Here is an 18,686-nt window from a genome sequence, read left to right on the forward strand (position 1 = left end):
GTTTCAGTGGGACTGTTAGGTGGAGAGTAGTACCAGCCCTGCCTTCTGCCCAGATGCTGAGTGTACGCCACACTCTCAACTCCCTGGTGCTCCAGTCTAGGGAAGTGAGACTGAGCCAGGGACCCAGATGTGAATCTTCTGCATTGCACTACTACTGCCTTTGGCTGGCTTTCATAAACACATGCCCCACAGTGCTTAGCACCCTGTGCATGAGCCTTTCTGCACTCGGGGCAGGAATGCCAACCTACATTGTCATAAGTCTAGCCAATCTTTCTGGGAAGGAGAGGCAGTCCTGGCATTCAGGCCCTGACATATGGCCGATTGTTCAGATGGAAACACAGGAGAAGATGAGCTTGCATCTGCTAGGTTTTAAGCTGGTCTGAGGAGTCCTAGTGAGCGGGTGTGCTCTGCTGCTTGCAGCTATATGGATCTGGCTCGTTTCCCATGTTTCTTAGCGCTGGTAATGCCAGCTGTTGAGAAGGAAACGTTGACTTTCTCCCTAGTATGCTTGGTAAGATGTCACTTGACCTAGGTGTTCCTCCTCTTCAAATCCTTGGAATATGTTTCAAGAAAATACAACGGCACAAATGGAATTACTGATGTTTTCATCCAACATAAATCCTCTCTGGAGCTGGCCTGAGGGGGATGTCCTAATGCAAATCTCATTTGTCTTTACAGCACCAGCCAGCCAGGCAGACAAGGAGCTGTCAGAGTCTCCAGCATCCTCCAAACGCATGTCATTTCCCTGCAACTCTGAGTCACCTCTCTCCTCCAGCTGGTCGAAAACTTCAGAGGAGACCAAATCAGAGCAGGTGAGGCACAGGAGCCCAGCATGACTTCCTGGTAAGCCATAACAATCTAGAGGCTGTTGATTCACTTCCTGAGTGTTGAGAGCAAAACAAAAGTTGATGAAAAGGTGGTGACTGAGTGGTAGGATAAAGGCACAAGATCCTTACAGCCGAGCTGTAAGGAAGCAGGAAATATAAGCAGTGAGTGTGTCAATCCCATAGTGCAGTCAGCATGTTTTATTTCATCTCTCTCTACAGATGTATCAGTGTCCGTACTGCAAATACAGTAACACCGATGTGAACCGGCTGCGGGTACATGCCATGACCCAGCACTCGGTGCAGCCCATGCTCCGCTGCCCGCTCTGCCAGGACATGCTCAACAACAAGATCCATCTGCAGCTGCACCTCACACACCTGCACAGTGTGTCACCCGACTGTGTTGAAAAACTCATCATGACAGTAAGTCCCTGGGAACCCAAGCGCACTTTCTGCCTTCCCAGCAGAAGTGAAGTTGTCTTAGAGCAAATGAAAGGGTCTTGCCTGGGTCCGTTGGCACTGGCTAGCTTTGACATAACATGCTGATCCAAGCTCCATCTAGAACTTCGGTTGCTTTGATTCTTCTCGTCCCCATGTTATCCCAGCTGCAAAGTGCCCAGGCGTGGGAGCTGTGCGGATAGGCACAATCAGGAAATCAAACTGAGAGGATGAGTCCCCTGTGAAGAATGTCCAGTGAACGTGCTCTCCCTCAGCCTTTGAAGGTTACTGCAAAAGATCAGGTCTTATGTGGGGGCTTCTGGGAGAGGCAGCAATTGATATGTGCCTGCTGCCCCCAGTGTAGAAGAGAGCAAGTGCTGTCATGTGAACACTCTGTCTGCTCGAATGCTGTCCGTAATGGAAGCCTTTGTCCAGCATTCTGTGTGTCTCCCGCTGACTTGTGAAGGAAGTCACCATTGCAGTGCATGATGGGAAATGCCATTCTGCACAGCCTTTCTGTGCGAGCGCCATTCTCTCGATCACGGACTGGCTGGTTGGGGACTTTCTTTTATAATGTCACAGCTTGGCCCTCTCTGACTGAGCTTCTAAGCACTGTGACAATACAAATGATCTTTTGGGCTCCCCTGTCTTTCCAGCTTCCCAATCCACGTGTCTCAGGGCACAAAAAGTATGTCCAGTGGTCCAAGTGGCCTTGTTTGCGTGAGCATGTGATCTTGTTCTGCCACCCAGCCTTCCTCTCTCCCCTTTGTTTTCTGTCTCTTTCTCTCCTTCCTGCTTTGTTGTCAGATTTCGCCTTCTTTCTGCTGCTTTTCCCCCCAGTTTCTCTTTCTTCCAAGTCTGCTGCCATATCCCTCTCCCTCTGCCGTGTCTGGCTCCTGATGGGCTGAAGGAATGCTCTGCTCCACACCATAGGATGACTCACTAAATGCCAGAAGGGAAGCTGTTCGTGGCGATCAGTGCTGGTCCGCAGTGTGGGAACCATGACCCTAAAATACATACAAGTCTAACCGTGTTGACAGGTCCCGTTTCTGCCTCCAATAAAAGCCAAATTCTGGGAACTTCTGTCCTCGTTGAAAACAATGATAAACAATACAAAAATACAAAGGGGCTTTGGGGGGAAAACATGCTAGTTAGCTAATATTTATAGCTAGCAGCACTCAAGGTACGTCCACACTGCAGTTAGACACCCGCGGCTGGCTCATGTCTGCTGACTCAGACTCAGGAGCTGTTTAATTGCCGTGTGGACATTCAGGATCTGACTGGAGCCTGGACGTTAGGACTCACCCTCCTCACGGGGTCCCAGAGCTCAGGTCCAGCCTGAGCCCGAACTTCTCCATTGCAGTTAAACAGCCCCGTGGCGTGAGCCCCCCAAGCACTGTGACTGTCTGCAGTAGACATAGCCGCAGGGGTGGAGTCCTGTTGTACTGGGGCACTGTATAGATTTATATTCAGGGACTGTCCCAAAGAGCTGAGATTCTAACAGCTGAGAGTCAAACACAAGATACAAATATTCTGTGCGTATGATGAAGAGAAGAAATATGAGAGTGGTGAGTAGCAATAACTTCTGCCGGGCCAGTGGGAGTCACCAGTCTGCAAAGAGCGCTCTCCATTGTTATAGCCTAGAGAAATGGGGTCACTTTTCTACAGATACAAATTGTACCAATTTAACTACCTTGGTTTAGAAAGTGACGTGGTTACATTGGTACAGCCCCATGGGTGGACACTCTGCAAGGGTTAAAAATGCCTTATTTAAATCAATATATGCAAATCTTCAAACCGTTTAAGTGCAAGCAGTTTAGTTAGATGGATGCAACTTCTGTGTGTCGTCAAGACTTCGCTCACCCAGTCGGGTACCACCCGCACACAGATCAGCTGGAGAGCCCTCGAAGGGAAGTCTCCTTTGAGCCTGGGCCGCTTGTCTGGGTGGTGCGGGGAGATAACACCTTGGGAAGAGGGCGTCTCATGCTTTGACTGAAGCAGAAGGGAGGCCAAGCAGATACTTTCCTTTTCTTTAAATGGCAGAGAGCATGTTTTAAAACCCAGCACAAGAAGGGAACAGCCCTTTGTGGTGGAGACGGGAACCTCCCAAGCTGCTAACCTGGCTCGTTCCAGCGAAGGTCCCTGTCTCAGTCGGAAGCGCCGAGACTCCCTTCGTGCACTGTCAGTGAATTGCAGCCGCAATGGGAACCAGCTTGCTTTTGACGCAATGTCTTTGCGTTCGGTGTTTGAAGGAGGCTCCAGTTAATAATACCTTATCAGACGCCTCTCAGGAGCCTGCAGTGTCTAATATGTCTGTTGCCATAGTAACAGCTGCTTGCTTATGCTCTGCATCTCATATCTGTGTGTCTCTTGCCCCTCTCCCTTCCATATCAACACGCAGTCTGGGTGCCTGTGTCCTGCTGGGATAGCCAGAGCACTGGCCCTCCTGTCTGAGAACTGATCCTCTCGAGACACGCTGCTAGTCACGTCAGTGGTGGCACAAGTGTGATTGGTGCGTGGAGTCCCACAGCAAGCCCAGCATCTAGCAGACTGGGGAGACGAGGGTTTATATACAGCAAGTGAGGCTCCCAAGATACCCTGGCAGCTTCAGGGCAATATTCCATGTGGCCCCAGCCCGTCCGCACCAGTCTCCTGCTGCTTCCATTTGTGAAAAATGTGCTAAAATTCATGTGACAGGCATTTCATCTGCTCTAAACTAGTCTGGTCGCCTTGCCACACAACAGCCACTTCGCTAATCCTGGACCTGCACCGCTTCGGCCAAGAGCTCCTTGACGAGGGCAGTGTGCAGTTCGCTCCCATAGTCAATTGACAAGACTGATGGGCTCAGAACAGGAGAAGGGACAGCTTCCTAAGCAGCCTCCAGTAATGGGGAACTCCCCCGCCTCCCTCTCTGCTTCCTTTATCTTTCCACAAATTCCTCTACCCCTCCATTTAATTCTGTTGTCAGATTTCTTTCCCCTTGGGTAAGGTGTCCTTCCAGGGCTTCCTGCTTCCAGCTTTTTCATCTTTTGCTTTTCTCTCTCGCTCCCAGAGTAATTCGTTCCTATCTCTGCCATCCGCTCTCCTCTCCCACTATCTTTACATTCTTTTCTCCTTTTCTATTGTCTCCGCTTATTGCTCTCTCCCTTCTGCTGTCAGTCAGTTTTTCTCTCTCCCTCCCCCACGTCCCCTCTCCCTCCGCCCTCCCTTTCTCACTCTGTGGCTCGTTCTCCATCTCGGATGAAGGTAATGAAAATAATCGGGCTTCATTAATTCTGAGCCCTGTGAGATGATAGCCATTTGGAGCCATGTTTGCCAATTAGATGGTCTAAATTAGAAGTGACCTTGGTATACTGCCATTGCTTTCCTCTCTGAGTCTAATGAAGCTTTTCACTCCAGCACCCTCTCTCCGTCTTTGTAATGGAAATTACCTCCTTTGTCTGGTTCGGGAACCTCGCATTGCATGTGCATTTCCCCCCGCTTGCATGGACATACGGGATATTAATGTATCTACTCAGACCCTTTCAAGAGATTTTATTTTTAACTCTGAATTATTTTGGCCATACCGGGGGAGCTCACGCATTGCTCCCTAGAACTTCCATGGGATTGGTCCCACATCGCAGCCAGGCAGAGGGACCAGTGGGAAAAGGCAGAGCTAATTTACAAGAGATTGTTCTCTCGTCATTGTCCAAAGGGGGGTACATGGCCTTGCTGTGTCCGAAGCCCATGTTATGCCACAGGGTGGAAATGGAGAAGAGACTGGCCAAGATGTGACCCTTAATACGGACGTGAGGCAGAACTGCAAGTAGCTAGCCACCACAGTGTGTTCAGGGCTCGAGGAAGCTGTGCTGTCTGAAAACCCAGTGATAAGCTTTGCCGAGGCTTAGAAAATGGCGTAATGTGTGGAAATGGGACAAAAGAGAGCGAATGAGAGAGCAAAGATTATCAGCCATTTCCTGAGCCCAGCATCGCTGGCAGGGTGGAGATTGTACCAAGCTCCTTGTCCACCCCCTGAACTGTTACATTCAGATCTGATAACAGGCTCTACAGTGCTGTCCTGGGGAGTGGGGGGCCCAGTTTCAGCAGGATTCCCACACCACAGAGTCGTACTTCTCACAGCTGTTTTGGATTGTCTCCTCTGAGGAGGTAGCTTACATAGTCCTTTTCAAACAGAGCAACAAGCTCGTTTTCTCTTGAGGATGATTGAGCATGGTCTATGAGACAGGACAGTCTTGCGGGAGACACACAGGACAAGGAGACAGAAGATTTGAGTTCAATTTCTGCTCACTATGTGACACTGCACAATTTATTTAGGCCAAATTGTGCAAAAATGACCGCTAATGTGGGGTACCAAATACGCCTCCCAGAGCCAGAACTTTCCAGAGAGACTGAGCCACCCACAGCTTCCATTGCCTTCAGCTGGAGTTGTGGGTGCTCAGCATCTCTGAAGACCAGAGATTGCTTTCACCCCTGGCAGGAATATTCACCAGCCAATTCCATTTTGGGACAGCAGGGAACTGCATAAGAGACATTGCTAGTACATTGATAGTGTGGGGTATGCATTTCCTGTGTTGGTGATACAATAACATTGTATAGGAGGATGATCTACAAGAGAGCTGGGAAGTGCTAGTGTATGCTCCCCTGGGACACATGCCCAGATACCATGGAGATGGGCAGGTTAGAAACTCAGCGAATGAAGTAGATTATTATTATTATTACTATTATTTTCTAATGCTCACAAATGCGAGGTGACTTTCAGTCTGGATAGAAAAATGTGACTCTCGCCCCACAGAGATGACAATCTGATTTGAACATGGCAAGGTTTAGCAACAATAGAGAGGTTGTTAGCACTTTGGGACAGGGCAGTCTCTTTGTTCTGCGTTTGTATAGTGGTGGCACCATGGAGTCCTGGGCTGTGACTGGGGTCCTAGGCACTCCCCAGTACACAGAATAGCTAAGTTTTAGGTTACGGCAGCAAACTGATGCATTTCAGTTGCATACACATGGTAGAGTTGCTTTAATACCTTCATATTGGTGCATCTGGTGGTGTGGAAGCATTGGAGAAATTTGAGTGAGGCAGTCCAAGCATTTAGGAATTTGGAAGACCGGTGCCAGGGTTAGATCCCAGCTATTGCTGGACCAGCTGAATGGGAAGTGACCAAATGAGACTTGAACATAAATTATCTTAATCTGGACTTGGATAAAATAATGTTCCCCTACGAGACTCAACCCTTCACCATCCTTCCACCCATGCATTTCCACCATTTAAATACAGACATAAACATACACAATATCAAATAATATCATGTGAGCATCACTCCCTGGTTGTCAGCCACCATCCAGTGCCTTCCTTTTCACGTTATACTCGGATTATTTACATTGCAATGTACCAGCAACTCTCTGCACACACAGGAAGAGACGATCCGGGCCCCAGAAAGTTTACAGTGTAAAAAAGACAGAACCGATGAAGATGGGGGCCTGGGACACAGCATACTTGCAAAGTGGTCGGGTTGATGAGTGGCCTGGCGACTCCATCAGGGAGACCGACTGTGGGGCTAGGAGGGGGACGTCCCCCGCTAAGAAGATGGCTGCAGCAAAGAAGACTGCATTTTAAGAAGGCTGAGCTGGCAAATGACTGAGGTGGGGAGAGCAGGCAATGAGCCAAGTCTAGAGCTCCACTTTCGGGGTTTCGCTTGCCAGTGGCTCCTTTGCTGGCTTTCTTGGAGACCCTGCAACTGCTCTGAACCACAGAGTGCCTCACTTCCTGCTCTCCTGGCCTTGTCCCATCCCTCTAGGAATGTTCTGCCTATAACAGTGTATCAAAGCCCTTCTTTTGGTGTGAGGGAGGGAAGGGGAGAAGCAGGAGGGGAAACCGGTGGCTGTGGAGCTGCAGGCAGGTAAAGGTAATTACTTAAAGACACATAGGGGCAGGACTCATTGGTTTGGAGGCCTAGATTAAGATGCAGAGGAGCATGTGAGGTTGATGATTATATTTCGGGGTGAGTTAATTGACAGAAGGTGAAGGCAGACAAAGAAACTCTGCTTACTGCCTTCTTGAATCCCAATCAGGAATTATGATTAAAGACGCGGCGAGACAACAGAGCCCTGATGAATTGGTGTCTTTTTTTTTCCTTTTTGCCGTCATTCACACTTGATTGACTTCAACCTTTCAAGTGCAAAAGTCTCTCTTTTCCATTATTATTCATAGCCATCTGAGTTTTTCTAATTAAAGTGTATGAAAACAATTACTGATCCGTCGTACTGAGTCTGTTAGTGGGGGTGACTGCCGTACTGTAATGCCTATACAAAGCCCAGGTTTCTATAATGATGTGCGACTGAGCTGTTAGATAATTTCATTCTTTTTCTACTCTGTTGGGTTTTTTTTAATTTCTCGTTATTTATTTTTCATAATTCCTAAAGATCCTGGGAACGCACTTTCCCTGCTGATCAAACTGAGAGGGACATCGCTTTCTTTCTGTCTTTCCTTTTCTGCATCCCAGCTCATTCTCCCTCCTCTGAGTCTGGTTACTATGAATTAATCGGTGACCTTTAACTTCATGCATTCCCACTGGACTCACCAACCACTGCCTTCAGAAATGTTCTGCTTTGGAATAAAAGATGGAATGAGTTTGGCATTCTCCACCCCCTTCCTAGTGCTTTGACAGTGGCACCTGCCTTTACAGGGGGCAGATGTCTATAAAACACAAATGCTGTGTCTGTGTCTCTCACTCACCTTGCACGGCTGTGTGAGTAATCAGAGGAGTCACAGCATCCCTTCCCTCTGACATCCATGATCACTCACAATCAAATCTTCGTTTGAGGCTCTCCAGGAACCTGCTGCTGAGCATTGCTGGATCAGACCCTGTTTCCCTACACACGCTATGTGGGTTTCACATCCGTGCTGGTAGGAAGACATCATGTCCTGTTCTGGGGATTCACCATATTCCAGCTATCCCTTAGCCACAGACTCTGCTAGCATTTCATTGGTCATCCTGCATGCACCTGTTGGCCTTTGATTTCAGTTCGTTTCGGCTGTATTGTACGAAGGTAATTGCATCACTTGTTCCGCCTGAAATCCAAGGTTCAGTCTGTTCCTCTGCCTGGCATGAAGGGAGCCTTGTCTTCCTTCACTAGAGAACATAACATGATGTCTCAGTCTCCACCATACGATGCTTTCCAAGCAGTCCGTGGCCAGGGGAGGGCATCGTAAGAGATGGCCATGTACGAGCAGCTCTGAGAGTCAGTTTGAGTTTTCTGCTCCCTCAAACCATAAGAACCCAGGGCATGATGAAGGTGTTCCTTTTAGCGTCTGGGTGAGAGGACGCTCACAGATGATCAAAGCTGCACAACTGATATCAAGCATTTGTTTACGGGGCGAGCTCATGTATGTGGCTGTGTTACGAGATAGCACTAGTGGGGATCTGGATGCTGGTTCCTGAGCTGCTGTGTTGGGGATCATCTGTTGAAGAGCAGCCTTTAAGATGCTATGCGTACAGCGCTCAGAATTACTCAGGGGCTTGTTGCTGCATGCCTTATGATAAACGCTGGGCGCAAAGCACTAGTCATTTTGGCCAAGGTTTTCAAAAGTGACTAGTGATTTTTGGTGCCCAACTTCAGTTATCTTAATAGGGCCTTAAAGTGCTAACCCTGAACACCAAGTATCTCGAGTAGGGTTCCCAAAAATGGAGCCATCCAGAAACACTAGTTGCTTATAAAAATCTTGGCTTTCGAGTCTTGGGCTGGAGATAGTGGCACTGCTTGCAAACAGAATTTCGAGGGGAGCCAGAGTGAACACTTGTTTTCTTTCCAACAATCGGAGCGTGGAAAGGGTTACAAAAGTTGTGTGTGTCACAGCCAGTGTGCCATCTCTTTTCATTCTTTCCTTATTCAGCCTTTCTTTTGTGACCTCTCCATTTGTGCTCTTCTTTCTCATGCCCCTCCTTCTTTGCATCAGTACACTCTGAAAATAGTGCTGCAGTGCTCCCTAGTTCAAGATTACCGTGTACTTCACTAGGTGTGATTTAATTAGGGCCTTATTATGTTTTCAGCAGCTTAAGGTGGGTCTTTCAATGTATCTACCTAATTGGTTGCACAGGAAGTTTCACAGCCCATGACAAAACATTGTCAGTGATCAAAGTCTGAATTCTAGATAAAGGAAAATATTAATAATACGATTATTCTTCTAGTGTGCCCTGCTAATTATGTCCAGAATGTAACTGTAGAAACACCTTTGACTGATGTGAGCTTTGTCTAATAAACACGAGGCTTCAGTGAGCTCAGAAAAGTGACACTTCTGACTTCACAGCGCTGATGCCTGATTTTGCTTATTAAAGATTTTTAAAACTTTCTCTGTTTTTGTTTATTTCTCCCACCTTCCCTCCATCCTCAGGTGACGACACCTGAAGTGATGATGCCCAGCAGCATGTTTCTCCCAGCAGCAACTCCAGAGAGAGATGGAAACACCAGCACCGAAGAGCTGGGGAAGCAGCCTGGTCAGTTCCTTAACTCTTACCTGAAAAAAGTCATCCTGATACGAATTGTGGCAGCTCCCTGTTCTTGTCTCCCATGTGCGGGAAGAGGAAGTCCCATTGCTATCCCTAACCCATGCAGTTTCTTCGTTTTAAAGACCAGTGCAGACAGCCGGAGACCTAACAGGATTTCCAGACGGACAAGTTTGCTTAGGTCAAAAATGAACTGATTTTATAAAAGTCGTGTCTGAGTGCCTGATTCAGTGGTATGGTAGAGCTGATTTGCTCTGCTCCAGGAGAAACTTCAGTGTGATGGTGAGCCACCAGAGCTGTGCCTATATCACATTCCTAGTAGCATTTCTTACACGGTCAGGGAAAAAAGAGTTAGGACTGGAGTGTCCCTCCACATGGCTGATCCCCAACTGCCAGAAGAGCTCCGGGAGATCACTGACCGTGTAGACGAGAGCAATCCTGAGGCTGCTCTAATTTATGCCATTAGCAGGTCCAGTGCCCCGATGATCCCAAAGGTGGCTTAGAACCATTGCCAGACTTGTTCCAAATCCTCCTCAGTAGAACCTGTGATTTTGGAGAACATGTTGCACTAAAACAGGAATTAAAATACCTGTTCAGACCTGAGGAATTGGGAGATGGAGTGAGTGGCTCAAAGAATTGGTGATGAGACCTAGAACTTTTTCCCACTGTCTTAAATGCAGCCCAGGAAGCAGCTAATTTCCCTGAAGTAACTCCGAGATTGAGGTGCATTAGCACAGCAGCCCAAAATGACCTTGGCTTTTTTTATTCCCACATCATGCTGTAAAATCACACTGCCAGTAACAGCAGCCAGCTCATTAGTCCCAACTTCGTCACGGGATAGGGCAGCAAAAAAAGGACATGAGTTTTGGGTGCCTAGGCAGAGGGTCCTCATCTCCAGATAGGGAGGTGATGGTCTCTGGCTCAGAGACCATCGTCACCACTGTAGACCCTGGGGCAGGACCACGGTGGGACAAATCTATGAGGAAGTTTGGGATTTGGACAACCACCACCTCCTTTCCGCTACAGGACCTGCGTGTGAACAGCAAGGGTCAACAATGGCCTGGCTAGGGCTGCTGGAGATGTGCCGCTAGCAGGACTGTCTCTCCGCTGTCAGAACTGCTCTGCTGTCTTTGGTAGAACCTGGAGGAAAGGTGGCAGTGGGAGGCTAATGGCTCTTCGGCAAAAGGCTGAATTCTCCCTGGGCATAACAGCCTTCAGTGGAGCCTGGACTGGCAGGGGCTGAATTTCATTCCCTTTCTCTGCAGTGTTCGTGGACCTAAACGTCGAATGTCATATTCAGTTCTTGGCACATCATTATCAGAAAGATTTTGACAAGTTAAAGGGACAACAAGGAAAAGTAACAAAGATAGCTATGGGGCTGAGGGGTTTAATTTGAGGAAGAATTAAAGGGGATAAATATGCCTTGAACAACCATCAAGTGGGAGATTTGAGCAGCCCTCAGATATTCAAAGGGTGTAAAAGTCCAGGAGGAAGAGAAATTATTTAGGGTTGTGCAGTGGGGTAGAATGAGGTGAAGCTGAGAAAGTGAAAACTTAGGCTGAATATTAGTGGAAACGTCTGTTCTTTTGCACTAAAAATAATGCTCAGGCACTACCCTGTTTACAGAAGAGGAAGGTGTGTCTTATGAGAGAGCCGTTGAGCTATGCTGAGGGCTGTTGTATCTTGGAGGGAGGGGGCACCAGAGAAATACTTTGTGCTGAGGCTGACACTTCTCACAAGTCGTGGTGAAGGCAAATGCCTCTGTTTGTGGCCAGGGGGAGGAAGCACTGGATCTGATCCAAATTAAGAAATGAATAATGTATATTTTATTTAAATTGGTAATGAGTGATAGAGGCAAGCCCTGTCTAAACTATTGCAAATACCTTCCTTGCATCACGTCACCCTTTTTATTTTGGTTCTGTTTACAGAGATCTCCGAGGACTCAGGAAAGAGCCTCCTGTCATCTGAGAGTGTAGAGCACAGCGGTGAGTCAAAGCCAGTTCCTGCCGATCAGAGCTCCACCAGAGAGGACTCTGGCTTTCTTTGCTGGAAAAAGGGGTGCAGCCAGGTGTTCAAAAGCTCAGCGGCCCTTCAAACGCATTTCAACGAAGTTCATGCTAAACGGCCTCAACTGCCAGTGTCCGATCGCCATGTCTACAAGTACCGTTGCAACCAGTGCAGCCTGGCCTTCAAAACCATCGAGAAGCTGCAGCTCCATTCCCAGTACCATGTAATCAGAGCCGCTACGATGTGTTGTCTTTGCCAACGCAGTTTCCGAACCTTCCAAGCTCTGAAGAAGCACCTGGAGACAAGTCATCTGGAGTTGAGTGAAGCAGACATTCAGCAGCTTTACAGTGGCCTTCTGGTGAATGGAGACCTCCTGGCTATGAGTGACCCTTCGCTGGCTGAAGACCACACTATAATCGTGGAAGACGATAAGGAGGAAGAGAGTGACCTAGAAGATAAGCAGAGCCCCACTGGCAGTGACTCTGGGTCAGTACAGGAAGACTCTGGCTTGGAACCTAAGCGGGCCCTGCCTTTCAGGAAAGGTCCTAACTTCACCATGGAGAAATTTCTGGATCCATCTCGCCCATACAAGTGCACGGTCTGCAAGGAATCGTTCACACAAAAGAACATTCTTTTGGTCCATTACAATTCAGTGTCTCATCTGCATAAACTGAAAAGAGCCCTTCAAGAGTCTGCTACTGGGCAACCTGAACCAACCAGCAGCCCAGACAACAAACCTTTTAAGTGCAACACCTGCAGCGTGGCCTACAGCCAAAGCTCTACCTTGGAGATCCACATGAGGTCCGTCTTACACCAGACGAAGGCTCGCGCTGCCAAGCTGGAGGCAGCTGGCGGCAGTGGCAGTAGTAATGGAGCTGGTAACAGCAGTAGCAGCAGCGTGTCTCTGGGGTCATCCACACCAAGTCCAGTGAGCACTGCCAGCAACGCCGGCACAGCGCCAGGCCCCAGTTTACTCAGCCAGGGATCCAGTGAGAGCGTGGGAATTCCACCTCCGAGTAACCCCCTCAGTGCTAACATCGCCTCCCCTTCAGAGCCCAAGGACGTCAACCGGAAGAAGTTGGCAGACATGATTGCATCCCGGCAGCAGCAGCAGCAGCAGACTCAAACCTTAGCACAGGCACAGGCCCAAGTCCAGGCGCACCTACAGCAAGAGCTGCAGCAGCAAGCTGCCCTCCTGCAGTCTCAGCTGTTCAACCCGGCTCTCCTACCGCACTTCCCCATGACCACGGAGACCCTACTCCAGCTGCAGCAGCAGCAGCACCTTCTCTTTCCATTTTACATCCCCAGTGCTGAGTTCCAGCTCAGTCCAGAAGTTAGCTTGCCTGTGACCAGTGGTGCTCTCACACTCTCTGGCACTGGCCCAAATTTGCTGGAAGATTTAAAGGCTCAAGTTCAGCTCCCACAGCAAAGCCACGCACAGATACTACAACAGCAGCATGGTCAGCTCTCTTTGTCACAGTCTCACTCTGTCCTTCTACAACAGAGCCAGCATCCGGAGAAAAAAAACAAGTCCGTTATTAAGGAGAAGGAGAAAGAAACCCAGAGGGAAAGGGACAGTGCCGAGCGGGGAGACAGTAGTTCAGTGTCTAAGGAGGCTCTGCCTGACAACCTAAAGGCCAAAGACAAGAAAGACTTTGCCCCAGGCAATAGTTCCGAGCCCTCCCTACTTCCTCCACGCATTGCATCTGATGCAAGAGGGAATGCCACGAAAGCCTTGCTAGAAAACTTTGGCTTTGAGCTGGTTATTCAGTACAACGAGAACAAGCAGAAGGTGCAAAAGAAAAATGGGAAGACAGAGCAGGGTGAGAACTTGGAGAAGCTTGAATGTGACACGTGTGGCAAGTTTTTCTCAAACATCCTCATTCTAAAGAGTCACCAAGAGCACGTTCACCAACACTACTTCCCCTTTAAGCAGCTGGAGAGGTTTGCCAAGCAGTACAGAGAGCATTATGAGAAACTGTATCCACTGAGACCTCAGACTCCAGAGCCGCCCCCACCTCCTCCTCCTCCTCCGCCTCCGCTCCCTACAGCTCCTCCTCAGCCAGCTTCCACTCCTGCCATTCCTACTTCTGCCCCACCTATCACTTCTCCGACAATTGCACCAGCCCAGCAGTCTGTGCCGCTCACCCAGCTCTCTATGCCAATGGAGCTGCCCATCTTTTCACCACTAATGATGCAAACTATGCCACTACAGACATTACCTGCCCAGTTACCACCTCAGCTTGGTCCCGTAGACACTCTGCCTACAGACCTGGCGCAGCTGTATCAACATCAGCTCAACCCTAGCCTCCTCCAGCAACAGCAGAACAAGAGGCCACGTACTCGGATCACAGACGACCAGCTCAGAGTTCTTCGGCAGTATTTTGATATTAACAATTCCCCCAGTGAGGAACAGATCAAAGAGATGGCAGACAAGTCTGGACTGCCACAGAAAGTGATAAAGCACTGGTTTAGAAACACGCTCTTCAAAGAACGCCAGCGCAACAAGGATTCCCCATACAACTTCAGCAACCCTCCTATTACCAGTCTGGAAGAACTGAAGATAGACTCACGGCCTCCCTCTCCAGAATCTCAAAAGCATGAGTACTGGGGAAGCAAGAGGTCCTCCAGGACCCGGTTTACTGACTACCAGCTCAGAGTCCTGCAGGACTTTTTTGATGCTAATGCTTATCCAAAGGATGATGAATTTGAACAGCTTTCTAATTTGCTGAACCTCCCTACTCGTGTTATAGTGGTGTGGTTCCAGAACGCCCGTCAGAAAGCTAGGAAAAACTACGAGAATCAAGGAGAAGGCAAAGATGGGGAACGGCGGGAGCTTACAAATGACAGGTACATTCGAACGAGCAACTTGAACTACCAGTGCAAAAAATGTAGTCTCGTCTTTCAGCGCATTTTTGATCTTATCAAACATCAGAAAAAGCTTTGCTATAAGGATGAGGATGAGGACGGACAGGATGATAGCCAGAATGAAGACTCTATGGATGCGATGGAGCTGTTGACGCCGACCAGTTCCTCCTGTAGCACACCAATGCCCTCTCAAGCTTACAGCACCCCCACCTCTTCAGGAAATGCAGCCTCTTCAGCCTTCTTGCAGCTCACAGCCGAGACAGACGACGCCTCCATGTATAGTTCTAAAATAGAAGCTATGGATGAGAAACCAAAGCAGTCTGAACGTCCAAGTACACAGCAAAACCAAACTCAAGAGAAGCAAGTGCAACCAAAGCAAGAGTCTCAGCAGCAGCAGCAAGACCAAGGAGAACAGAAGACATGTTCAACACACCAAAAGATCTCACAGTTATCCTCCCCATCCTCATTACAACAGCCACCACCACAGGCACAGCCACCCCAGTGTCCTTTGCCACAGTCAAGCCCAAGTCCTTCTCAACTCTCGCATCTTTCCCTCAAGCCCCTTCATACGTCCACCCCTCAACAACTGGCAAACCTACCTCCTCAATTAATCCCATACCAGTGTGACCAATGCAAACTGGCATTTCCTTCCTTTGAGCATTGGCAGGAACATCAGCAGCTTCATTTTTTGAGTGCACAAAACCAGTTTATCCATCCGCAGTTTCTGGACAGGACATTAGACATGCCTTTCATGCTTTTTGACCCCAGTAATCCACTACTTGCAAGCCAGTTGCTATCTGGAACTCTACCTCAGATTCCAGCAAGCTCAGCCACTTCTCCCTCCACCCCAACATCAACAATGAACACTCTGAAGAGAAAGCTGGAGGAAAAGGCCAGTGCAAGCCCTGGGGAAAATGACAGTGGGACTGGTGGAGAAGAACCTCAGAGAGATAAGCGTCTAAGGACCACTATTACCCCAGAACAGCTGGAAATCCTGTACCAGAAGTACTTGCTTGACTCCAACCCAACACGGAAGATGTTGGATCACATTGCACATGAGGTGGGCTTGAAGAAACGTGTTGTGCAGGTTTGGTTTCAGAACACTCGCGCACGGGAAAGGAAGGGACAGTTTAGAGCTGTGGGGCCTGCCCAAGCCCACAGACGGTGCCCTTTCTGCAGAGCTCTCTTTAAAGCAAAGACCGCTCTGGAAGCTCACATCCGATCCCGTCACTGGCATGAGGCCAAGAGAGCTGGGTACAACTTGACCTTGTCTGCTATGCTCTTGGATTGTGATGGAGGACTCCAAATGAAGGGGGACATCTTTGATGGAGCAAGCTTTTCCCACTTGCCACCAAGCAGTAGTGATGTTCAGGGTGTTCCGCTCTCCCCAGTGAGTAAAACTATGGAGCTCTCACCTCGAACACTGCTTAGTCCATCCTCCATTAAAGTGGAAGGAATAGAAGACTTTGAAAGCCCCTCCATATCCTCAGTTAACTTGAGTTTTGACCAAACAAAGTTGGACAATGACGACTGCTCTTCTGTCAACACTGCAATCACAGACACTACAACAGGAGATGAAGGCAATGCAGACAACGATAGTGCAATGGGAATCGCTACTGAAATCAAATCAACATCAGGAGCCAGTGAAGGTCTGACAAAGGCTGCCATGATAGCAATGTCTGAGTATGAAGATCGGTTGTCTTCTGGCCTTGTCAGCCCAGCTCCCAGCTTTTATAGTAAAGAGTATGACAATGAAGGTACCGTGGACTATAGTGAAACCTCCAGCCTTGCAGACCCCTGCTCACCCAGCCCTGGGGCCAGTGGTTCAGCAAGCAAGTCTGGAGACAGTGGGGATCGGCCAGGGCAGAAACGTTTTCGCACTCAGATGACTAATCTCCAGCTAAAAGTCCTAAAGTCATGCTTTAACGACTACAGGACACCTACCATGCTGGAATGTGAGGTCCTGGGTAATGACATTGGACTGCCAAAGAGAGTTGTTCAGGTCTGGTTCCAGAATGCTAGGGCGAAGGAGAAGAAGTCCAAGCTAAGCATGGCCAAGCATTTTGGTATAAACCAAACAAGTTATGAGGGACCCAAAACAGAGTGCACTTTGTGTGGCATCAAGTACAGCGCTCGGCTGTCTGTACGTGACCATATCTTCTCTCAACAGCATATCTCCAAAGTTAAAGACACCATTGGAAGCCAGTTGGATAAGGAGAAGGAGTACTTTGATCCAGCTACTGTACGTCAGTTGATGGCTCAGCAGGAGTTGGACCGGATCAAAAAAGCCAATGAGGTTCTTGGTCTGGCAGCTCAACAGCAGGGCATGTTTGATAATAGCCCTCTACAAGCTCTTAACCTTCCTACTGCGTACCCAGCACTACAGGGCATCCCTCCAGTCTTGCTCCCAGGCCTCAACAGTCCATCTCTGCCAGGCTTCACTCCATCCAACACAGGTGGGTTCTGGAACTGCCGTCTCTCTGCTCAGACGGGAAGCTTTCCCTAGTGTTGTACCTTCAGCACAAAGGGTGTTTCCCTGGCAGTGTCTGAAATCAGGTTCAGGAGCCCTCTGATGTTACTTGGCGGGTTGTAGAGAATAGGTATTCTATTTCTAGTGCCTTAATCCAAGTTTTCCAGCACGGCAAGAGACTTACTACCTCACTCGGTCTCTCTCCATATCCAACGAGCAAGGCCCCAGGTACTCAGAGGCAAGGACCCCTGCTGTAAATTCTTCAGCACCTTCAAGTAACATGAAAATGGAGGCTTTTATTTTATTAAATATGAAAAAGAATAGTACAGTCAGTACGTTGTCACTTATGTTTTTTTTTTTTTTACATTAAATTCAATTTAGCACTGCTCCCAAATTTTCAATATATTGCAGATGTTTGTTTTGACAACACAAACTGCATTGTAGAAATGGTGATGGGAAACTTGGAGGTTCTTTTATGAGATGTAGCCATCAGAGTGCCCCATAATAGCAGTTACATACCCGTCCATGCAACTACGAATGTTTTTTCAGCAGTAGTTGGCATTAAAAGGGAAACAATTCCCTTATGTCCTACTTTCCATAGACGGAGGATATGAATACTTCATCCTCCCCAGTGGTCCTCAGTTCTTCTCCTTCACCAGCTGGAGCAGTCATGGAGGCTCTGGATCAGTTTAAACTCAGGGCCTGTATCCAGACGTTCTCTTTGTCTGTCGACCTGTAGCGAATCCAGTTTGAAATAGTGTATGCAGTCCTCCACTGCAGATGGCACCTCTCTGGAGGTGTTACCACCTGAGTGAATTTGCCTAATCACCCCCCCCCCCACACTGTTCTTAGCTCCTGGAAGGCTGTGGTTCTCTTTCCCCATGGAACTACACACAATCCCTGGCCCATGATGATACATGAACTTAATACAGCAAAATCTCCCAAAGATATTGCAGGAAATTGCCATATCTGTTACAGGACCATACGTTTCAGCTCCAGAAGCTGCTCTCTGGTATAGTGAGTCTGGGAGACCTTCTCCTAAAAAGGTGTTAACATCACCCTGACACTGTCCCACATTAAACAGTTTGAAAATAGCTCTGGGATTTGGAATACAGAGACTGCAGGCTGCTTATTATCATGGCAAATACACCATTAAAAATCCTTATCCTTTTATTAAAGATACAAAAAAGAAGGGGGGAATGAAATGTAAAATAAGTAAGGCTTCCGTTTTAATAACATCTTATGTTCCCTTTCCCTCTAGCTGAAGAGAGCTTTTAAAAGGAACCCCCTCCTATTTAACAGTCGTTGAGAAGGCTTTAGAGATGTTCATAATCTCCTTTTGAGGAAAAAGAGGAAAAGCTTAGTTGAGGTGGTCTTAAACTGTCGTTGTTGCTGTTTTTAATACAGTCCAATCTCATTTCCTAGAAGACAAAACAAGACAAACTCACACAAGAGGGGAGAGACAAAAACACCAAAGATTTGAAAATGCAATTTGTCTTCGATGTTGATTTTCACTTAGTGTCTCACTGAGCAACACAGCCATGACTTGCAGTTTTATCAGCTACTCCTGAGACCTGG

The 18,686-nt window shown here is 48.2% G+C and overlaps 1 protein-coding gene across 1 annotated transcript in view; it reads left to right on the top strand.

Moving 5' to 3' along the window:
• Window positions 1–18,686, top strand: part of ZFHX3 (zinc finger homeobox 3) — a 246,045-nt gene that overhangs the window by 217,329 nt on the left and 10,030 nt on the right. Inside the window, 4 exon segments of the mRNA XM_067543393.1 lie at window positions 679–812; window positions 1,047–1,247; window positions 9,652–9,754; window positions 11,692–17,094. Of these exon segments, the coding sequence (XP_067399494.1) occupies window positions 679–812; window positions 1,047–1,247; window positions 9,652–9,754; window positions 11,692–17,094 (5,841 nt within the window).

Source organism: Emydura macquarii, unplaced genomic scaffold, assembly GCF_026122565.2.
Source record: "Emydura macquarii macquarii isolate MOO-44397 ecotype Brisbane River unplaced genomic scaffold, CSIRO-AGI_Emac_v2 contig_839, whole genome shotgun sequence".
Classification (NCBI taxonomy): Eukaryota; Metazoa; Chordata; order Testudines; family Chelidae; genus Emydura; species Emydura macquarii.